Raw genomic sequence first — 21133 nt, forward strand, 5'->3', positions numbered from 1 at the left:
AGGGAGGTTTTTGGAAAGGCGCAGACGGCCGGCACGGCCGCCGCACCTCACAGCCCGTTCCCGCCTTCGCCCGGGGCGGGGTGTGGCGTGCGCGCGTGGGGTCACGTAGGCCGCGCTCGCGCCCTCGCCCCAACGGCTCCACAGCCCCGCACGTGCGCCTTGTTTTGGTGAGGGGCACTGCGGGGGGAGGCGGGGCCTCAGGCCGCCAGCCCGCCGCGCCTGCGCGGGGAGGCGGGGCTTGCGCTCCACCCCGCCCCACTCCCGCCGCCGCCGGCGGAGGGCGAGGCGGCCCGGGCGCGCGTGCGCAGCTGCGGCCGTTGCTGGCGGGGGCTGAGGCGGGCCGGGGCGCCGGTGGCCTGTCCGCTTCCCTCCCGGCTTCCCTCCCGGCCCGCTCGGCTCTGCCGGGCCGCGAGCCTCCGCCGGTCAGCAGCAGTCCCCGGGCGGGGGACGCTCCTGAAATGTCGCAGACTGCCATGTCCGAGACCTACGGTAGGAACCGGGGGTGGAGCGGGGGGGACCCTCCTCTTCCTTCTCCCCCCCGCCAGCTCCGGGCGAGCGGGCCGGGGCCCGGGCAGTCGCCTCCTGAGGAGCGGGGAGGCGGCGGCGGAGCAGGGTCTGAGGCGGTGTGGGGTGAGGAGCGCGGTTGCAGGCGGCGGTTCTGCGGGCTGGGGCGGGTGTGTCTGCCCCGGGTCAGGTGCGCTTGTCTTTTTTTGCCTGTTCTAGTGAGCTGCGTGCGCTGCAGCTGCCTTTGTTGCCCGGGCTGACATGGCAGCGAGCGTTCAGAGTTATCTTTCGTGGTGTGGAGGTGTTGACTCGAAACGTAAGTGAAATCTAGGCGAGGGAGCTACTTGTTAAGTGAATTCGGAAGGAAAGTTGTGGTGCGTGTCCTCTGGGAGAAGCTGCACGTTTCTGTCATTGGAGGTTGTGTTCTTTTGAGGGGCAAGTTAGGATTTCGGTCCTGTTGTCTTAGGTGTGCAAGCATCAAAAAGAACTGATTGTGAGAGTGAATTAGGGGGGGAAAAGATCAGTGAGTATCTTCGTACGTCCCTATGTTGGCATGGATGTCTGACTACTGCTGGTAGAAGAACACCTGAAGGAGTAAGTCGGAGTGCAGGCACTGACACAATGTATCTTCACTTCAAAGAGAAGTGAGGAGCTGAAAAAGTAAGCAGAGCTAGTATTGCTGCTAGTATTGCTGGCTAGGTGGAGGAGGTGGGAAGCAACTGAATAGTATTCATTTCTCTTCTTTATAAATTTGCTTGAAACAACTCAGCTTGAATCAATTTCGTTTTTCTCCCCTTCCCATAACATACAGTTCTGTAATATTTTGTAGTATAAAAATGCCATCATACATGTAAATGTATTCAAAGCCAAATGTGGTAGGTTGTTGGAGAGTAAGATCAGAATTGAATACTGTGACAAACCCTTTCACTTGACATTTTCTAGCTTTTTCTGTTGCAACATCTTATATTCGTTAGCTGTTCGGACTTTAGAGCTGGACTTGCATCCTCTTGCTCTTAGAGCAGAGTCTTGAAAATAAGGAATAGTTTGGATAACTAAAGCAAAATTGGACACAACAACTCTGCTAACTGTGAGGGAGGCTGGCATGGGCATCAGGAGTTCTTACTAGTAGGCTGACCCAATTGTTTCTGCTACGTAATTCAGTTTATTTTCAATTCCCTAGTCACCAGTGCTTAAGATGTTTTGTCCCACTGGTCAGTGCTTCGGTGTACAGCAAATGCACAGAACTAAGGGGCAAAATGAGGCAAGAGTGTGGGGCAGCCCTTGAAGTGCAAACCTTAGGATTTTAAGACCCTGCTTCTTTTTTCCATACTTTCTTGGAGCATGTAAAGCCTATATGTAGAAACCAGAGGGGTGTGCTTTGTAAATCTAGATTTGAGTTTGGATTAATTCTTCATGCTCTGAACTCTTGTGATGAAGAACTGGGATTGCTTTGGCTGTGCCTATAGTGGGATTAGTGGTCTCTAAGCAAATGGGTTGGTAGACAACCAGAGATGACAGAGGGACTTTCAGCGGTGCTCCTCTTTTGATGCTGTAATAGTAAGCAAGCTAAATAGATGATTGTATCTTGAAGAAGTACATTACAACTTTTTTTGCATTGTGCCAGAGAGGCAAAATATCGATTGTAAGCCCACTATAGCTGTTGATACTTACAGATTGTTTTGGTGTCCTAGAAAACAAGCCCTTAAAATTGAAGTTTTGCAGTTGTGGGTAGTTCCTTCTATTTGCTTAATTCTTGTTTGGTATATCTCTCTTTTAAGCTTCAGTGTTTGTTCTATTCATACATATGCTACAAAAATTCGGAGCTAAAATACTTGAGAAAGTCAAGGTTTAGAGTAGATAGAAGAACAAAAACTAAGTTATAACATAAAATTTAACAATGGCTATACTATCTCTGACCATAACAGTAATCAGTATCTAATTTTGCAGTGTCCTGTCCACATATGTAGCAGCCCAACTGACAGTTCAAAGTAAACAGTATGATGTGATAAAATTGTGGATCTTCTGTGCTGGATGAACTTTCTGGGATTTAATGTGCTCACTGTCCTAATAAAGCATGGTTTGCTTTTGGCCAGCTGTTACAGTGATTGTCAAGGATGGTGGAATTATTAGGGCAGTTTCCCCCTGGTGACTGAGATCAGTGGCCACTGTATTGCCTCAGTGCTGGTATCCCTGTAGTTTCTGTCCTTGTAAATGCTTATTCATGAATTGGATTTTTCTTCTTACCGCCTGGATTATGACCCATTCTAATTATGTAACCTCAAGCTTTTCATCCCATAGAGAGAGGCTCAGGAAAGTGGTTGGTGGTTTTGTTTGGGGTTTTTTTAATGTCATTTTGCTGTCTGACTTCTGTGTGACTAATTTGGCTGTGAGGTTTCATTTTCTCTTCCCTTTGAAAGGGGGGGTATTTTTTTTGATATTTTTCTCAATCCATGAGAAATAAAGAGCCTTTCCTGTGGTCTGTCCTATCTGCCTATCATACTTCATTATACACCTCAGTTAATTTATGTGTCTCTTCCTGTTGTGGGATTTTTATTTTCCTCCCTGAGTTCTTTTCTCTGTGTCAAATTCTGTCTGCTTTGAAGCTTTTCTGTTCACCCAGTTTTCCCTACTGTTTCTGTCCCTTACTGTGATTCTTGTCTCTTCCCTCTTTTCAAACCGAGGTCTGTAGCCTCTTACAGTCTTGGCTCTAAATTCCCTGTTAGCAATCCATATTTTCTCTCCTATAGATCTATTTCATCAGTTGTATATCTTCTGTTCTTAGCTTTCTAATCTGTTTGTTTCCTATGTGATCAATTTATTTCCCTTACAAAGTGCCAAAACCAAAACAGTCACAAATACAAGAAAACTCCATGAATTTTGAGTCTAAGCTTAGAAAGAACATTTTACTGCTGCTTTTGGGAGAGGACGGTCATTCTTGACAAAGTTTATTTTATAACATTGGAAACAAATCTCTTATAGAAAAATTATTTTAACTCGTGTTTTCTGAGATGCAATGGCCTCTCTGTAGATAGTTACTATGTAACAACACATGCCTTCTCCTGCTTCCCAGTGCAAAGTGTACATGGCTTTGTGTTATCCTAGACATAGACTGACATAAAAATAGCTTAGCCTTAATGGGTAAATGCAAAACAGCCTTTGGATTTTAAATGGTAGAAAGATGGAAAAAGGTTGTACTACCTTTGAGTAAATGTGATATGTAAGATTCCAGTCAAATCTCTTCAGTACCTACTTCCCTGTGTTTTCTCCTCCAGTATCTACTATTCCCAGTCTGGTCACGTAAGTGTATCTATCTCTGTCATTGTCAGAGAATAGATAGTCTTTTTGTCCATTCAAAAATACTCCTTTTTCATCTGGACAATTTGATTCATCCTTTTCTCCCCATCCCATCCCCTTCCACTTATCTGATGGCCTCTGCATTTATCACCCTGGCCTTCAGTTTATTTCAAATTGATTTTATTGTTTAGAGGGCATAGCTTGTTTGCTTGTAAGGAAAGAAGATCTTCCCTCTTCCAAGTGTTCCTTATGCAGATTGGAATAGAGCCAGGTTTATCTGTTCTACCTGTTTGTCTTGTTAACTCTTACTGCTAGAGAAAGGAGTAAGCAGGGAGAATAGCTCTTCTTTTCTCTCATTTAGAGGCAGCATATGCCAGTAGGAATGCTTCAGAGCACTCTCTCCTTATGCAGACTTCTGCAAAACAGAAGATGTCTAACTACTAGAAGACTCTTTTTTCAGGGTGTGAATGAGAGAGTTTCCAAAGGGTCAGCCTTAGTGAATATAAGTTCTACTCTTTATCAAGGAGTTGGAAGAAGACTGAGTTGAGATTGAGGATATAATTGGGTTTCCCCCCCCCCCTTCTGTATTAGCAAGCATATAAGAAACAATTTAATTCTCATTACATTTTAAAGACCAAGCTGCAATAGCTCAGAAGCTGTTCAATTTTTCCTTCTGCTGGCATAAACTTCAGTCAAAGGAGAAGGCTGGATGTCTGGAGATGGTTTCCACATCAGCCATGTGGTTTTGCTGGTACTTGAGTCAAAGCCCACAATTGTCTCCCTTCTCCTTTCCCCTCAGCTCCCCCTCCTTCCCACCCCCCCCAACCATGCAGTTTAGCTGCTGGTGCATCTTGGGGGTGGAGCCACACCTTTTCCCTTATGCTAGAAAGTAAGTTTTGTTCCCTGTACCCCCTACCCAGTTTAGGATCAGGTGATGCATGTAGCTCACAGAGGGGAGTAAGTTGATTCTTTATATTGCCTTATTTCCTTTAACAGCCATGCTATGCTATCTTTCATCTCTTTATGCTTTCTTTAGTGCATGTCTTGTAACCCTTTTTCCTTTTGGCACAGAGTTCAGTTTTCGTCCTAAATCCTTTCTGTATATAATGATCTTATTTACAGGCACAGTACTTTAACTTTTCTAGACCTTTTCAGTAGCCAGCATGGTAGCAAGCATTTGTAACATCTGAATGATGCTGCTTTTCAGCTTTCCCATGAAGGAGGAACAACAGAATTCAAAAGAAAAACTTCTCTAGGGTGACAGCCTTGGCAGCTAACTGGAATGTTGGAGCTCAGAGCTGCTTTGTCAGTCGCAAAAAAAAAAAAAAGCCTATGAAATGAAGTCACTTAACTCTTCTGGGAAGAGGACACCAAAAAGAAAAACTAGAGCAATTAAGCAGTAGCGCAAACACCAGAATAGGAGTTGCGTTGGGTGAAATTGCAAATAATTAATATATAAAAGTTTTTCCCGAGTGCGAGTACACAGTGATGTTACAGTTGGGCTGAAAGAAGCTATCTGTCCAATCTCATTCAGTTTCTGTGTTTCTGAACTGTGCTAAATTTTTAGATACATCTGTACAGTTCAAAGAGAAGATATTTCATGTCCTAAATCAAGCAATAAAATAAGTTATAAAAATGTAATTGATGTGGTTCCTGTTATCATACAGAATGACATTATAAGAAGGAAGATCCAGAATAACAAAATGAAAAATGTTCTCCCTGTTCTTACCTGGTATTACCTTACTCACTAATATGCTAGGCTGTGAACCTAAAAATTTGTTAAATATGTATATTTGTGATTTTTAGCATTGGCAAATCCCTTTTCTTGTCCTTCCTTGCAGTTGATTAAATGTGCAAAGTATTCCATATTTTCTGAAATGTGTTATCCAGTGCTTGTGGATAAACTGTTAACATAAGTCTAAAAGCCTTTTGCTATTTTGAACAATTTACATAAAATTGGCATTTAAACTGATAGAAGCACAGTTACATTTGTGAATGTAACTTGAAAGTGTCGTTTACGAGTCTACATGTGTTTGGAAACATTGCTGCAGCCTTTGGTGCAGAAAGGTTTTGATTTTTTTTATTAAAAGACTTTGATATTTCCATTCCATGGTAGAATAAAACACATTTCTCTTACTTTCATACTGTAAACAAGTGAATTGTAACTGCAGTTTCAAGTTTCACCTTAGAAAACTTGTTTGCTATTTTGCCAGAGGGAACTATATTTTTTTGTCTACTAAGTAAGCAGGTATTGAATTGGCATCTAAGTGATTTATTTGTAGGAAAGACACCCTTTTAAAGTTGTCTGGCACAATAGAATCTTGATAGGAATTGGGAGTCTATTATAAAGTGCTGATAGAATGTTATCAGTGTGAAGACATTAATATAAAATCCCCAAATATTGCTCTTGCTTTCAGAGCAAAATATAAAGCACCTCAACGTAAAACACGTCTGGAAAAATACACTGCTGTTCTGAAGCTATTCCAGCTCAGTCCCTGACAGGAACACCGTTCTCTCAGATCTCTCACTGGCCTGCAGCCTGTCTGCACAGAACGGAGCAGTGTGTTAAATTTGCTGTTCAGCATGGTTTTTTGGGTTGTAGCAGTATGGGTTCATGAACCACGTTTAACAACCAGTGCTTACAATCACAGAGCAAATTAGTGTAGGAATACAGTTTTGGTTTTATTCTTTTCCTGGTTTAGTTTTACAGTAGCTGTTATACTACTGTCAATAATAGGAGCCTTCCATGGAAAAAAGGAAGGCGGACTTAAATGTTGTAGTTTTTAACATGAAAAATCTGACAAACAGCATTCACCAGATACATAGGAGAACCAGTTTTAACTGGATTTCAGATTTATTTTTGGAAAAACTGCAGAGACCAGAAACAGATTATTTTAATTATGACTATGTCTCAGAACATCTCGCATTTTGAGGAACTCTCTGAAAGTGGTAAAAACAGTGAGATTACACACACCCACAGTAGTTTAAATATACAAAAAGGTACACAAGGCAGATAACTAGTGGTATTTGGACCATAAAAAGAGAACTTGGCTTTCTTTTAGAGATTAATTTTTTCTTAACCTAACACTTTGGGGCTATTTATGATACCTACATTTCATACTAAGGGTGAAGATTTGCTAGAATAAAGCATTCTCAGCTTCAGCGTGTTTTGCAGTTGAGGTGACATGAAGGGCCCTTCTTTACAGGAGATAACATGCAAAATTTTCACAACCTGAAGTAAAATCCTTTTTTGTAACTATTTTTTTGTCCAGAAAGCATGAGCAGCTGGGTGGGGGCGTGAAGAATGAGAGGCGTTTGGAACAGAATGTCTCAAGCGTGTAAATGGTCATATTTGTGAGCAAGAAACAGCAGTCTCTTTCTGAGGAGGGTAGAATACAGACTCTATACCAAGCCTGTTACAACATTTGAAACAAGAAAAATCGCGCAAAGGTAAAATGTAAAAAAGAAAAATCCTCAGTAAAACACTACCTCATTTTAGATATGAATAAAATTTGGAAGACAGGTGAAGACAACGGATGGTGGACATTCTCAGGGCTCATACTCCTCTGTTTTGCTACTGACTTCTCAACAGGGGGAATTTTCTTACCATATGAGAAACTTGCTTGTTGCTTTTACTGTTGCTAGGGCTTGTTTATGTTGTAACATAACAAATAACAATTCCTGCCTAAAGGGAGTGAGCATGGAGATTTGTGTGCATGTTAAATTCAATTTGTAAAACTAAAGACTCAAAAGTTCTGACAGTAATGTATCAGTGCTTTGACTTGCTTAACATAGTTTTATTATTTTTTTTATTCTGCCACCCCCTCGGCCAATATCTGTGTAACCCATTTGGCAGCTCTGAACCCTGTTAATGAAACTGATGTTAAGTTTTTATTTTTGTTGATATTGCAAACTTAATCCTTTTCATTGCATGCTTACCTGATGTCTTCTGGAGACCTGCTATATTTATAAGAAACTGTGCAATAAAGTGGTAAAGATGACTGTAAAAAAAGCTGCTGCTGGTATAAGAATAAATAGTGAATCTTGCACAATCTGTAAAGGTTGCCTTGATGGCTATATATTGGGGGAAGCAATTGTAAACTTTCTAATCACAGTTTATCAGTGCATATGTTTGAGAATGGTAAGACAAGGAAGCTCTCTTCAGTCTTTAGCCAAACTGAAAGCAGATCTGGGGAGGTAGTATTAAAGCATTATATGTAACTGTTAAAGCAATACAAATGGACCATAAATCTTGAATACATGTATTACTAATGAGCACTGATGTAAATGGCTCATAAATAGGTAAAGTGCCAGAAGTACCTGTTTCTTAATTTGCCACATGGAGGAAATGTGAAAGCAGGCATCCCAGAATAAAAATTATTTGTTGCCTGTAAATTTTGTAAAGCTGGAACAACTACAGTATTTTTCTATAAGTATTAAAACAAAGTATGAGTATTAAGCAGTTAATGTAGAGAAGTTCAAATGAATATGAATAAAATAAAATTTTAAAAAATTCTTAAAAGTACAAAAACATAGATTTTAAGAAGCGGCATCATTACATAGGACATTTGTACTGACTATAGTTAATAGCTTACTCTTAAAACAGGTTGCTGGAATACATGCCAGCCATATGCCTGTAATTCAGCCTATTTTAACTGAATTCAAATTCAGCCATTTCCATCTCTTCTTGTCATTCTTGTATCGCCATAAATAACGTTCTTAGCTCTTACTTTGCAACATCACTATTGACTGCATTGGGTTATTCTTCAGATTTATTGTTATTTTGCTAATTTTGTCATCTATTCCCTTCTCTTTGGAATAACAGCTAGTAGAGAATAGCTGGCTTGTGTACTTGGACTTGTGACAAAAATCTGAGTGCATACTAAAATTTAGCTTTGGGATTTTTTTTTTTGTCTTTGACTCTTCAGATTTCCTGTTTAAGTTCTTGGTCATAGGAAATGCTGGAACTGGAAAATCCTGTTTACTACACCAGTTTATTGAAAAGAAATGTAAGTACATGTCAGCGCAGTAAGAGTTCTCCATTGCTTTACCACAGATGAAGGCTCTGCCTACATGAGTATCTATCATTTGTATGGAAGTTCCAGTAATTCTCTTATTTATATAGATGAAGATTTTGACTGAGAATTATGTTCAGAACCATGCTGTAAATCTTTATTGCTCACTGTTTGCCTCTGATCAAAAGCCTGATATTGAGCAGTATTCGCTATTACTCTCAACTAAATATAATGGGATGTTGATGAAAATACAGACTTAAATTTTTAAGAATTATATCTTGTAGCTATAAGCTTCCCTAGATATATAGTAGAGACTTGGATCTTTTTTCTAAGATACTGAGCAGATAAAAGAAAAGTTGAATTGCTTGAGTAGATTTAGAAAGCCTGTAGTCTCTAAATACATAGATACTTCGTGTTCTTTAAGGACAGTGTTCTATGATAAATACTGGTAGAGACTCCATTGTAAATGTTATTTAGAGATGAACAGATGATATAAAAGAAAATTTCCTGTCAGGTAGTGCATTTATCATCATGATTAAACAAAGATAATATGCATTTAGAAACCTTTGTAAATCTAAGGTGACTGTTATCTTTCTTAACCAAACAGTAATTCACCTTATCTCTTGAGGAATAGCTCTAGGCTAGTAATGTGTAATCACTAAGGAACATAGCGTGGTTCTATGATTGAACTTGAGCCGTGACCTTGTTTCTAGTAAGGGCAGTTGTATATTGCTGAGAATCTCTGATATCAACAGTGTACACAGAGCAAGTATCTTAACTTTGTGCTTTAAAGAAGTAACTCTTGCTTATTTATGGGCAAGACTGTGTCTTTGTGTTCTGCACTTTTCCATGAATTTTAATTTTAAATTGCATCAAAATATTAGAAAACACAGTTGGGGGGGAAAAAAGCATACAAAAGTTATCTTGGTGTTTATGAATGTGAACTGGGAATGATTTGATTAAGGCAGGGCCTTTCTAGTAGTAATTTTGAATTGAATAAGCTGTTCAGAAATTGTAAGAATGTTTATTTCTGCATGGTGGCAGTAGACTTATGAGTGGCACTGAATTTGATGGTTCAGGAAGTAGTTTGTAATTTGAACACTGAGGAGTTTTGATAATACCTAAATTGGATTATGTAAAAACTAATTATTCACTCTAAATATTCTCCAAGTAAGTCTGGTTTTATTTCTCTTTTTGTAGTCAAAGATGACTCAAATCATACTATAGGAGTGGAATTTGGTTCAAAGATCATAAATGTTGGTGGAAAGTATGTAAAATTGCAGATATGGGATACAGCAGGACAAGAGAGATTCAGGTACCCTTTTCAATCATTTTATTAAGTGTTTGTTATGAAATTGTTGCTGTGGGTGTTGGGTATTATTTATCCCTGCTTATAAATAGGCTTAGTTTCTTGGTCAGTGGAATTGTTTGTCCACTTTCATATTATTAACTAGGCCAGATCTTCCAACTTGGACATAGTGACATAGATATGTTGATTTCAGTAAAGCAATGCTGCCGTGCAGGATCAGAGGTTCTGCCCTTTCTTTCATTGGGTATTTTCTGTGATAGTTAAGGTATACAAGTAGAATATTTGGCTAAAAGTTTGTTCACCAGCCAAACTCGGAATAGGTTTTTAACTATGTGTGCTTAACTCTGTGTTTAGAAGACTTTCTATTGTTTGGAATAAGTAAATGCCAGGAAGTTGTAAGCTGTTCAAAATCTGCGTGAGAACAATTTCATAGTATAATATTATTTTATTGGGGGGTGGGGGAGATCAGTTGTCAAGTTCACTTGGCTAAATACACTTCTAGAAAGTCTGAGATCTCTTTAAGTTTATTAAAGAAAGAGTAATGTATTTGTTGGCTTAGAACCAGCAATGTACTTTTAATGCTGTATTTTAGCTGTGTCATACATCTGAGGCATAGATCAAACTCACTAAAGATCTAATGTATTCCTAAGTACATTCACTGTCAAATAGGACATCATTTTTTATTTTTTGGGGGGGTTGTGTGGGGGAGGTTTCTTTGGTTTGGGAGGGGTGGGCCAGTGGTTAACAAAGGTGAGCATGGTGGTAGAAGTCTGAGTAATGGGCAGCAATCCAGGTAAATGTCCTCTGTTAGACAAGTTCTTTGGATACATCCGTGACTAGGTAAAGCTGGGTAGTGCTGCGTAGTCTCTGTTAATGAGATCTCTTCAGTGTGTTGGCCAAATATCCTGGGATTCTGAGGAGCTTGGAGGCTCTGTACTTTCAGAGGCTTGTGCAAATGCTGCTCTTTCAAGTTCAAAGTGCTCACAGGCTTGCAGGTCCTTTTTTTCTTGTTGCTTTTTGTAATCTATCTAATTCTTTTTTTTTTAAGGCTGATCACACTTCTGCATACTTAGCAGTTTTTCTCTTCTTCCTCTGCCTTCTGAAGGATGCTTTGCTTTGCTTTCCTTGCCTCCTCCTCTTCAACTTAAGGAGTCTTAAATTGTTCAGTTACAGCTACTTTGGTTGCTCTCACTGCTGAGAGTTCAAACATAAGTTAATTATGCTGTTTTCATGCCACAGATGTCACCATCAGCTCCCAGTTCTGTATCAGGCCATATAGTGTGATGATATGTGTAGCTTCAGCAGCACACAGGTCATAAGGGACTTTGAGAATCCCTGTACAGCTATATTTAGTGAAAGTGCTTCGTCAAAAGTCTAGTTGTAAATAGTGTGCTGCTGCACAGCTGATAATGTAATCTAAAACCCACATTTTATTTTAAATATGTAAATGAGAATTCGGTTTCATAATATAGATTGCATTATATTAACCCAGATTTGAAACAATGAAGATATTGCAGAAATGTACATCTGTAATTCTATTTCAGGTCTGTAACAAGGAGTTACTATAGAGGAGCTGCAGGTGCTTTGCTTGTCTATGATATAACCAGGTAAGAAAGCTAGCAACTCTTTTGCTTATAGACTACCAGATACAATTAATGCATAATGATTCCTCCCCAAGTACCTAATCCTCTGATGGAAAATGAGCAGGAAGAAAAGAAAATAAGTATAAAAAGTACTTCTGGTATAGTGCATATTTAAGTTTTGGAACTTGCTTACATGAGATATTGTGAATGTCAAAAATGTAAACAGTCTCAAAGGATTAGACAAATACATGGGAATTGGTCCACCAGTAGCTGTTGTAATCATGGTGGACTACATGCAACCACTGGCTCAGGAAGCCTTGCGAAAGACACTAAGAGCAGACTTTAGTCACTTTTAACCAAGGTGGTACACCCCTATCTGTGGAAACTGCTTATTAGTATGCTGGTGTAACAGGTCATCCTCTGGAGAAGCTAGGTCTACCTACAAATTCCTTAACTATAGCCCAAAATTCTGTTTGTCTCTGCATCTTTTAACATTTTATCATTATAGGCAGCCAATAGGAATACCTTACCATTACACATTTCCACTTTTTTTCCTGGCCACCGTTGATGGATATTTGTCAGATAAGTTTTGTGTTGATTAATGATGATTCGCTAGATCTGTTGCTTTTTGTCCTGTGAGTGGACTGTTCTCCTCTGAGCAGTCTTTGAAATCTGTGGTTTGTGCTTAAGGTCAGTTGGACTCATATGTCAGTCTTACCGCTTGAAGGCTTTATCTGTGACCACCACTACAATGACTAATGGTGTGTGCAGGGTAACTCCCTGCAGTATTATTGGTCTTGACACAAATGTGAAAGTTCAGGCATGTGATTCTCCACAAGTTTAGTAAATTCTTACAATCTGACCTGAAACTTAAGTATCAGTTGAGTTATTGTTTAACATGGAATTCATTTTGTTACCCCAAAATTTCATATGCAAAAGGCTGAAACTAGATTAGTGCTTAAAATTTTAGCTTTTCACATTAACAGGGTATTCTGTAATTGTGTGTATTTATTTATATTTTGTGGTTGATTTAGTTTTGCTTTTGAAAAACTTGAAGCTTTTAAATAGTTTCATGAAGGAACTTGATACTCTTCTCAGTTCAGAGCTGGCATACTGAGATGTGTAGGTGACTTGCCTGACTAGCAGCAATTTGTTGTTTGCCGCAAATAGAGATTTGCCTTCTGAGTTTTAGTTTGGTGATCTGTTCATGAGAACTGAGTGTGTTCTAATAAAGGATGTCATTTTCTACATAGCCGGGAAACCTACAATGCGCTTACTAATTGGTTGACAGATGCAAGAATGTTAGCAAGTCAAAATATTGTGATAATACTCTGTGGAAACAAAAAGGATCTTGATGCAGATCGTGAAGTTACTTTTTTAGAAGCATCCCGGTTTGCACAAGAAAATGGTAAGTAGTACAAAATCTTCATGTAGCATTCAAAGATACTTAATACTTAATTTAATTTTTGTGCAGTTAGGGAGTACTTTGGCCACTGTACCTTGTCAAGTATCTACAGAGAAGAAAGTTCTGTCAGTACATGAGGCAGAGAGAGAGGACAGTGCCTGCAGTGAAAACTACATGTACTATTTAAGTCTTATTACCAGTGATTCTTTCAGTCGCAGCTGCTACTTAAAGAATACCTTTTATGTGGAGATATATTCCCTAGGGAATGTAATACAACTTTGGGTATTGCCTTGCCTCTAAAGGACTGAGGAGAAAATGAAGAGCACGATTTCCTAGTTTTCAGCATCTTATAGAATCTATGGATCATAGGCAAGGTTGGATGGGGTGTGCTGCAGTTGGAAGCAGTGAGTTTTACTCATGGGAAACTGAGTTCAGTGCACGGCATGGATCCAGAGGACTGCTACCTAGTCTGTAGCATTCAGAATTTCCCATCTGAGGACACATTTCTGTGGCAGCTAAACCCAGTCTCAGTCTGAGCTTCTGTGCTGCAGTCCTGCCATCAGTAAAATCTGGTTTTGCTTTTATAAATAGTCTTTTCTACCAACTATGGCTAATGGCTGTCCTTTTGCATATAACTTTCTATTAATGGGTGACTATGTGAAGTTCTTTGGTTTCATGCACAGCCTGGGTTATTATCTTTGGATTCCAACTTTCTAGGGTTAATGTATAAATTCCAGAGGAAATTTTTTGTGGTTTTGCCATCAAAAGCTAATTTTTCCCGACCATACTATTTGACAATAGTTCTCCTTAAGAAAATTTTTATTGTTCCTAGCTTTAATGCTTTGAATTACTACATCAGATATTACAGACTTGTTTTGAGATTTGTTTTTCTGGTGTCAAATGCAGAGCTGATGTTCTTGGAAACAAGTGCACTAACGGGGGAAAATGTTGAAGAGGCCTTTGTACAGTGTGCAAGAAAAATACTCAATAAAATTGAATCAGGTAAATTGAGATTTATTTTCTTTTAAAGTTTTGGGGTTTTTTTCCCTTGAAAACGAAAAGTACACATGGAAGTAGCGCCATTTGAAGTTCTCCAACAGAATTAACACAAAGAACCAAAATTTCATGGTGGTAGAATAACCCATTTGGTTTATATCTGCTTCCCATATGTTTTAATAGGAATGGATGTCTAATTCAGATCTGTATATCTAAAAGGAGGGGTGCTGTGAATTATGGATGTTTTTACACAGTGTTTATCTTAACAGTTAACTCGGTGTAGGTTGTGCATTCTGTGGGTTGCTGTGTCCCTACAAACATCAAGCCTGACATTAGGCAGTTTTAGCAATGCAAAATAAAAACCTAGTATCAGGGCGGACATAACTTTTAATCCTGCTTCTCATACGTAGCAGGAAATAACAGTCAAGAGAACTTGAACAGTGATACTGAAAATTTCAGAGATGTTTCCTAGCAACCATGTTTCTTTGAAGTGACCTTCCTGCCTCTCGGTTGAAACCATTTTTACTTTTGCAGATCTAGAAATATACCAGAAGCTTCTCAGCGCAAGTGGGCAGGTTTCTATTGGAGGCAGGCTCCTAAGTGTTAGGTGTCATTACAGCTAATTTGCATTTCAGTTTTCCTCTCATATTCTAGCTGTTTGATATCTTCAAAGTTTTAAGTATTGGCTATATTGAAAAGTCTGTCTCAGACTCTAATTACATATTTTGAATGCCAAACACAATTTTTTAGATTAAAAGAATATGGTATTTTTATAGGAATTTCCTGATTGCTACATCAAATCAATGGCAAACAGAAGCTTTCATCTTAAAACAAAAAAAAAGCAAACAAAAATCCAAACCAAAAAGCAAAGTATAGCTAGTTTCTCATGATACTGTAGTGCCATGACTGATTTAAAGAGGTATTACCATAACAGAGGTAAGTCCTACTTTCAGTGAGCTCCTCCTGTTTTCTTTGTGCCAGCACGCATGCATTGAATCATGGAAAAATTGAGACTGGAAAGAACCTATGGAGGTCTCTAGTCCAGCCTCCTGTTTAAAGTACATTCAGGTTCAGAGTGAGAGCAAGTTGCCTGGGGCTTGTCGAGGCACATTTTTATATGCTCCAGGAATGGAGATTCCACAGCCCCTCTGGGCAGTATGTCGCAGTGCTAGCCAATTGCTGCTATCTACCTAGTCAGCCCCCAGCCTGTACCAGTGCTTGGGCTTGTTCCATCACAGATGCAGAGCTCTGTATGTGTAGTTGCTCAATTTCATGAGGTTCCTGCTAACCTGTTCCCTTGGCTTAGCCAAGGTCTTTCCTGAATGGCAGCCCTACTCTTGAGCTATCAACTGGTCCCCTCAATGTAGTGTCATCTGCTAACTTACAAAGCGCTCACATGTGTGCGATGAACCTGAATAAGTGATCTGAATTACTCACAGGGATTCTTTTTTTTATTGTTGTTTGGTGGTTGGTTGTTTGGGTTTTGGGGGTTTTTTTTTTAAGACTAAATGCTTCTAATCTTGGCCAGTTTACCATACAGCCATAAGAACATTTCTGTAGGCGCAGGGTATGGAGTAGGCAGAAATGGATACCACAAGTAGGGAAGGTTGAGATAATTTCCTCTGGGGGCAGTGCTTTATGGAATCCTACTGTCAGATTGATCCATTTTTGTTTGGCTTGTTGTCTGCAGTACTCCTTTCTTTGCACATTAGTCTCTGAAAGCAGGTCTCTTTTAAACAGTGTTCACAGGAAACATTTTGAACATTTCCTTTGTTAGAAGCAGTTAGTGCAAATACATTTCTTGTTGCAGCTTAACTTGGAGACAAACCGCTTTGTCATGGCTAAGGGCACACAGTTGAAATTACAGGAGAAAATGATACAGGTTTGGAATTGCCCAAAAGTAAACAGAATTGCTATAGATCTCTCTGTAACTAAAGCAGAATATCATTATGCATTTTTTGAATCTAATGTTGTCAGTTAAACTGGAATGTGTTATTTACATGTGATCCATCTTCTTGTGACCATTTTGTTTCTCATCAGGAGAATTGGATCCAGAAAGAATGGGCTCAGGTATTCAGTATGGAGATGCTGCCTTGAGACAGCTGAGATCACCACGTAGAGCACAAGCAGAAAGTGCTCAAGAATGTGGGTGTTAAAGAAACAAAACACAAAATCCCAAATACTTACTTTAGATACAGAAGGTAAGGTTACAAAAATCTCAGGATGTTGGGTAAATTACCATATTTCATATATGTGCTGTATGGAGTGCTTGGCTTTTTCACAGCCTGTAAAGTAACATAGAATCTAGTGAAATAATGCACAGTAGAATGGATTATTTTTTTATACTCTGATTTTTCTTCTACCCTCTGCCCACTAAAGCAAGACTAGTGGTCTTACTGAAGTATTTCTAGATCTTTGCTTACTCTGAGTAATGCTGTGGAAAACATTTTAAAATTCTGTATTTCTGAAATGCATTATAGCCCTAATAGTTACTTAATGCACCGTAGAGAAGGTGAATCATTTCTGTTGTATCATGGGCAAATATTACTAGAAATGAGAATTCACAAAATATATGGTGCAATATTATCTCCAAAGCTATTATGTAGCCTTTTCTGAAAATAGGAATTTTAACGACTGAGACTTGAAAATTAAAGGAAATACTGGATTTCAAAGTCCCACTGACTTTTTTTTCCTGCTACCTAAAAGCAGCCTGAAGTCGTTCTGATTCCTGTCTGCTATGAGCAGAATTGTAAACGAGAGAATAGTAGTAGTTGCTGCTTAAGCAGTGTTGTCATCTAAAGTAGCTCTTCTAGGACTGTTTCAGCCTGTGAAGGGGTGTACAGTCTTCTAAAAGTCTTCCAAAGACATTCTTCAGAGAAAGTGAGATTTTTCCCTTTAGCAGTGGCAGGGGAAGAGACATAAAAGTCACATAACCTACTCCTAAGAACAGCTTGGTGGTTAGTCTTTCTTATAAATAGTTGTCTTTAAGACACTTCTCAATAGCCATGGATTTTACTTAACTCCTTGCAGTACGTAAGTGATCCTTTCTCCCTGTGTAGTTAATTATTCTGACATAATTAATCCTTATTTCTGTAATACGAGGACAGTGATATCGCATTAAACAAGTACTGCAGGCATAGTTACTGCATCATTTTTACTGTATTCATTTTTTATCTGTTTGAGCTGTGCACACCAGCAGAACCTTTAGAGAACGTTAAATAAGGCAGCATACAATTCTACAGTCTCCTGCTTTGTTCTGTATTCTGGGAGCTTAGCTCCCAATTAAAGCTCAGAATTTTAAATAAATGGATCGGAATTGTTGAACTGCTTTCCTCCCTTATTTTCCTCCTATAAAATATCATCCTTCAACTAAGAGACTGCTGGAAAAGGGCATTAATGTAGTCCAACTTTGGTATGGCTCTACAGGAGTGAATATTTATTGATCTTATTTCAAGTGTTGAGTTTTCAGAGTGACCAGATGTAGATAATTGATGGAGTTCTTGTGTATTTTACAGCTGTCCTTGCAAATGGTGTTTGAAGAAACAGAAAAGCTTGAAGGCTATGCAGTTTTTAAAAACATCTTTCCACTAGCTACAAACAGAGCAGACCACTGCTGAGAGAAAGGTGTACCATGTGGTGTGGGGCAGGAATGTTCACATGACACGAAAGTCTGCAAAGTGAACTTGATAATTTGGTGGACAATATTAAGACTCATACCTGTATGTAAACATTTTCCATTACCTATTTTTGTTCTTTCACCTCTAGTTTAAAGCATTGCTATATACTGTAAATAATGTAACAGTAAATTTACAAAGCATGGTATACTTATGTATGCTGATAGAATGTTGCACTACAAGCAGTTTAATATTTTATTTTTTTATCATATAAACAAATCTAACTGAGGTAGGCTTTGTCATGTTTGTTTGTTGCACAATAGTTTATATTTATGACCTGGATTATAAAACCACTGGCACTGTCAGTGAAGGGTGGTTGTTTTATTTTTTCCTACTTAGTTTGCCACATACTAACAAGCTGTTGACATAACTGATTCTCAACATATGTTTAGGACCCATACTTATGTTTACGAGTATGTCAAGTTGGAAGAGTAATTTTTATTGATGTTCACATATCCTGTTTTATCACAGTTCTTAACTTCTGAAGCTCTTTTATCAAATTTCAGAAGTTTAGAAAAAATACTTTTTAAGTCTCTCAAATGGCTGTTGACTGACTTGGATTTTTTTTTTTCTTGGTCCTGATGTTTTGTATAGCACTGACATCATGAAGGTGGAATGTATATGTGAACAGAACTGTGCATCTTCTGTGTGTGTTGCAATTCTAGGGCAGGGGCATGGGCTTATGGAGAATTATCGCAGCAGGAATTCTGACCTCTTATCACAAACAGAGCAATCAGCTGTGGAAATATGATCTCTGTTGAAGCATACATGGTGAGGTACAAACTGAACCCAAATGGGTGGTTCTAAAATACCCTGAATGTATGAAATTTAAAATACTAATTTCAAACATTCATAAAGTACAGTTAAGAGCTTGAACTTTAAGATTAGACTTTAAAATTAGGAACTTGGTCTGTCCTGCTGGAGCTCTACCTTTTGAACTTCATGTGAGTGCACTGCTATATGCAATGCTGTCCACATTGCCCCCAGGAGACTTGCGTGATGGGAGAAAAAATAAGCATACTACTTCAGTAGTTCTTTCTTCCTGTGAAACTCATCAAGGGGAATTTCAGCCTTGGTACTGTGTTTGGGGTTAAAACACAATTCAGACTTTCTTTCCTGCCCTCTTTTTATTGTGGGGAAGAGACATGGGGCAAGAGATTAGGAATCCTGTCCTCATTCCTCAGCTGGAGACAGAAGAGGAAGAGACTTGCATAGGGTCCAAGAGGGAGGACCAAACCACAAGTATTGCATATCACTTTTACAGTGCCATGACAACTGACCAGGTAAGAGACCTGTGGCTTTTCCTTTGCCAGATAAGGAGCTGCAGAACTATGCTAGTGTTTCTGGAGGTAGCTGAATTCAACCAATTCATTGGGGCAATTTCACATGCACTGATGGGAAGCACTGGTGACGTTTTTACTCAGTTAGTTGTATAACTAGAAATGGGATGTCTCCTTGGAAGTGCAAATTAACACAAAATAATTAATTTGATCAGAACCCAGTATTGAAATTCCAAGGTCAAACATGCTGTATTATTTTCTATATATGAATCTTTTCTATTTAAGGGTTATTTGTCAAATGCATGTTTAAAAACCAAACCAGAAAACAGAACTGATGCTGTAGTTTAGAGGGCAGTTAAAGCACAAGAGCAAAGCAAGAATGCTACACAGAGGTATACCGTCGTTCATGGAATTAGAATTGTGTTTAAAACTATTCCCTTTGTTGTGACATTTTTGGTTCAAATGGATGCTTATCTGAAAACTATATACCTTAGGTCATCTCTGAATTAAAAGGAATTAAGTTTGCTTTGTACTTGAAAAGCCTAGGTTTAGTTTTAAAAAGGCTGTTAGGTCTAGACTTTTATGTTTTATCTCTCTCCTATGTATCTTGTTATGTTTAGGACTGGATTTGTTATGTAACTGGTAACAATTATTCCCAAGGAGTATTCTCTTCCTGGTAAAAGTGTATTTTTGAAGCAGCTCAAGTGTGCATTTACAAGAACTCCAAAGAAACTTACCTGTCTTAATCATTTTATTTTGGCTTCCAGTACTCAGAACTGGAAGTAATTACTGAAAGCAAGTCCTCTGAAGTAGATGTTGGATGTAGTTGCCTCTTCCACTAGTCCAAATGGCAGATTAACTGGGATGTGTTGTGTTTCTGCCAGAGGTAGGAAGGGGAGAGTGTTGGTTCTAAAACCCCAAACCAGTTCTGCAATGCTGGGAAGAGATGAGGTATTGGAGAGTCTGTTTCCCCCCCCCTTAGCACAATCTAATCAGGTTTCTTGGTACACTGACAAAAGTGAAACTAAGCATGCGCTTACCAGCTGTGACATAGCACAAGTAAAGCTAAAGGTCTTTCCTGTTGCTGTTAAAATGGTTGAAGTGATGGTGGTGGTGGTTGATCAAAACTTCTTTCCGTTACTACAGTAGCAGTTGAAGGGAGTGGGGGACTGTTACTTAATTCTGTTGCTTTTAAATAGAAATTTTAGGGGTTTGGCAGGGATTTTCTTATACTTCTTCCTGTCCTTTTCCCTTTACATACAAGACTGGCCTCTTTTGTATACTTGGTTCTTACGATCATTTTGGTCAACTGTCTGTGGTTAAGCAGCAGTAAACACAGTTTTATTCTTTCTGTAACCAACTGTCTTAAGCTCTCCCCCTTCCTACCTGGAAGGAAAGAATAGTATCATTATAATGAGTTTTGACAGGTTTTTACCATTTTTTTAATGTATACTCTTACTGTATTACACATTAACCAGGTTAATGTGCATGTTTTGTAGTATTGCAACCTTTTATGCTGCATATCTTGCTGACATTTTTAAAAGAACCTTTCTAAAATGGCAACTCCTGAGGGAAATACTGTTGGAAGCAAAAGCTCTCACCAGTACGAGCTATATTGTTTACTTTTTTTCCTCTGAGGGTTTCTTATTTCTGAAAATAAACATCATGCCAATAATAGCCCTGGAGTAGATTTTAAGCTTTTTAGCATTATAGTTCACACAGCAAACCAAACCTAGCTCACCCAAACAGTAAGTAATAAATAGGTTAAATGATGTATGTTTTTAGTGTAAAATTCTTACTGTACCAAAGCAAGATGGCTTGGAGTTTTACATGAAATAATACTGGATACCTATATCCTAGGATTTACTGGATGTGGAGCTTTAGCTGTTCAGACCTTTACAAGATTTAAAAGTCTTATTAAAGCCTATGTCTTGCCTTTTAATGAGTCTGTTGGCCTACACTATTTCATTTAATGCTTGTGTCTAGCACCAAATAAAGAATCTTTCTTGATTTTCTAGGTGTCTTACAGCACATTCTATTTACTTGTACAAGTTTTGCATGCTAAGTGAAGTC

At 38.8% G+C, this 21133-nt stretch overlaps 1 protein-coding gene across 1 annotated transcript; it reads left to right on the top strand.

Annotated features, from left to right (window-relative positions):
- The first annotated feature begins 252 nt into the window (after positions 1-252).
- RAB4A (RAB4A, member RAS oncogene family) lies at positions 253-21075 on the top strand. The gene is made up of 8 exons (XM_069800758.1): positions 253-489; positions 8727-8807; positions 10014-10128; positions 11667-11729; positions 12959-13113; positions 14017-14112; positions 16147-16307; positions 17622-21075. Exons 1-7 carry the CDS (start codon positions 459-461, stop codon positions 16260-16262), a joined length of 657 nt encoding a protein of 218 aa, XP_069656859.1. The 5' UTR covers positions 253-458; the 3' UTR covers positions 16263-16307; positions 17622-21075.
- The last annotated feature ends 58 nt before the right edge of the window (positions 21076-21133 follow it).

The sequence above is a fragment of the Haliaeetus albicilla genome, chromosome 13 (genome assembly GCF_947461875.1).
Source record: "Haliaeetus albicilla chromosome 13, bHalAlb1.1, whole genome shotgun sequence".
Classification (NCBI taxonomy): domain Eukaryota; kingdom Metazoa; phylum Chordata; class Aves; order Accipitriformes; family Accipitridae; genus Haliaeetus; species Haliaeetus albicilla.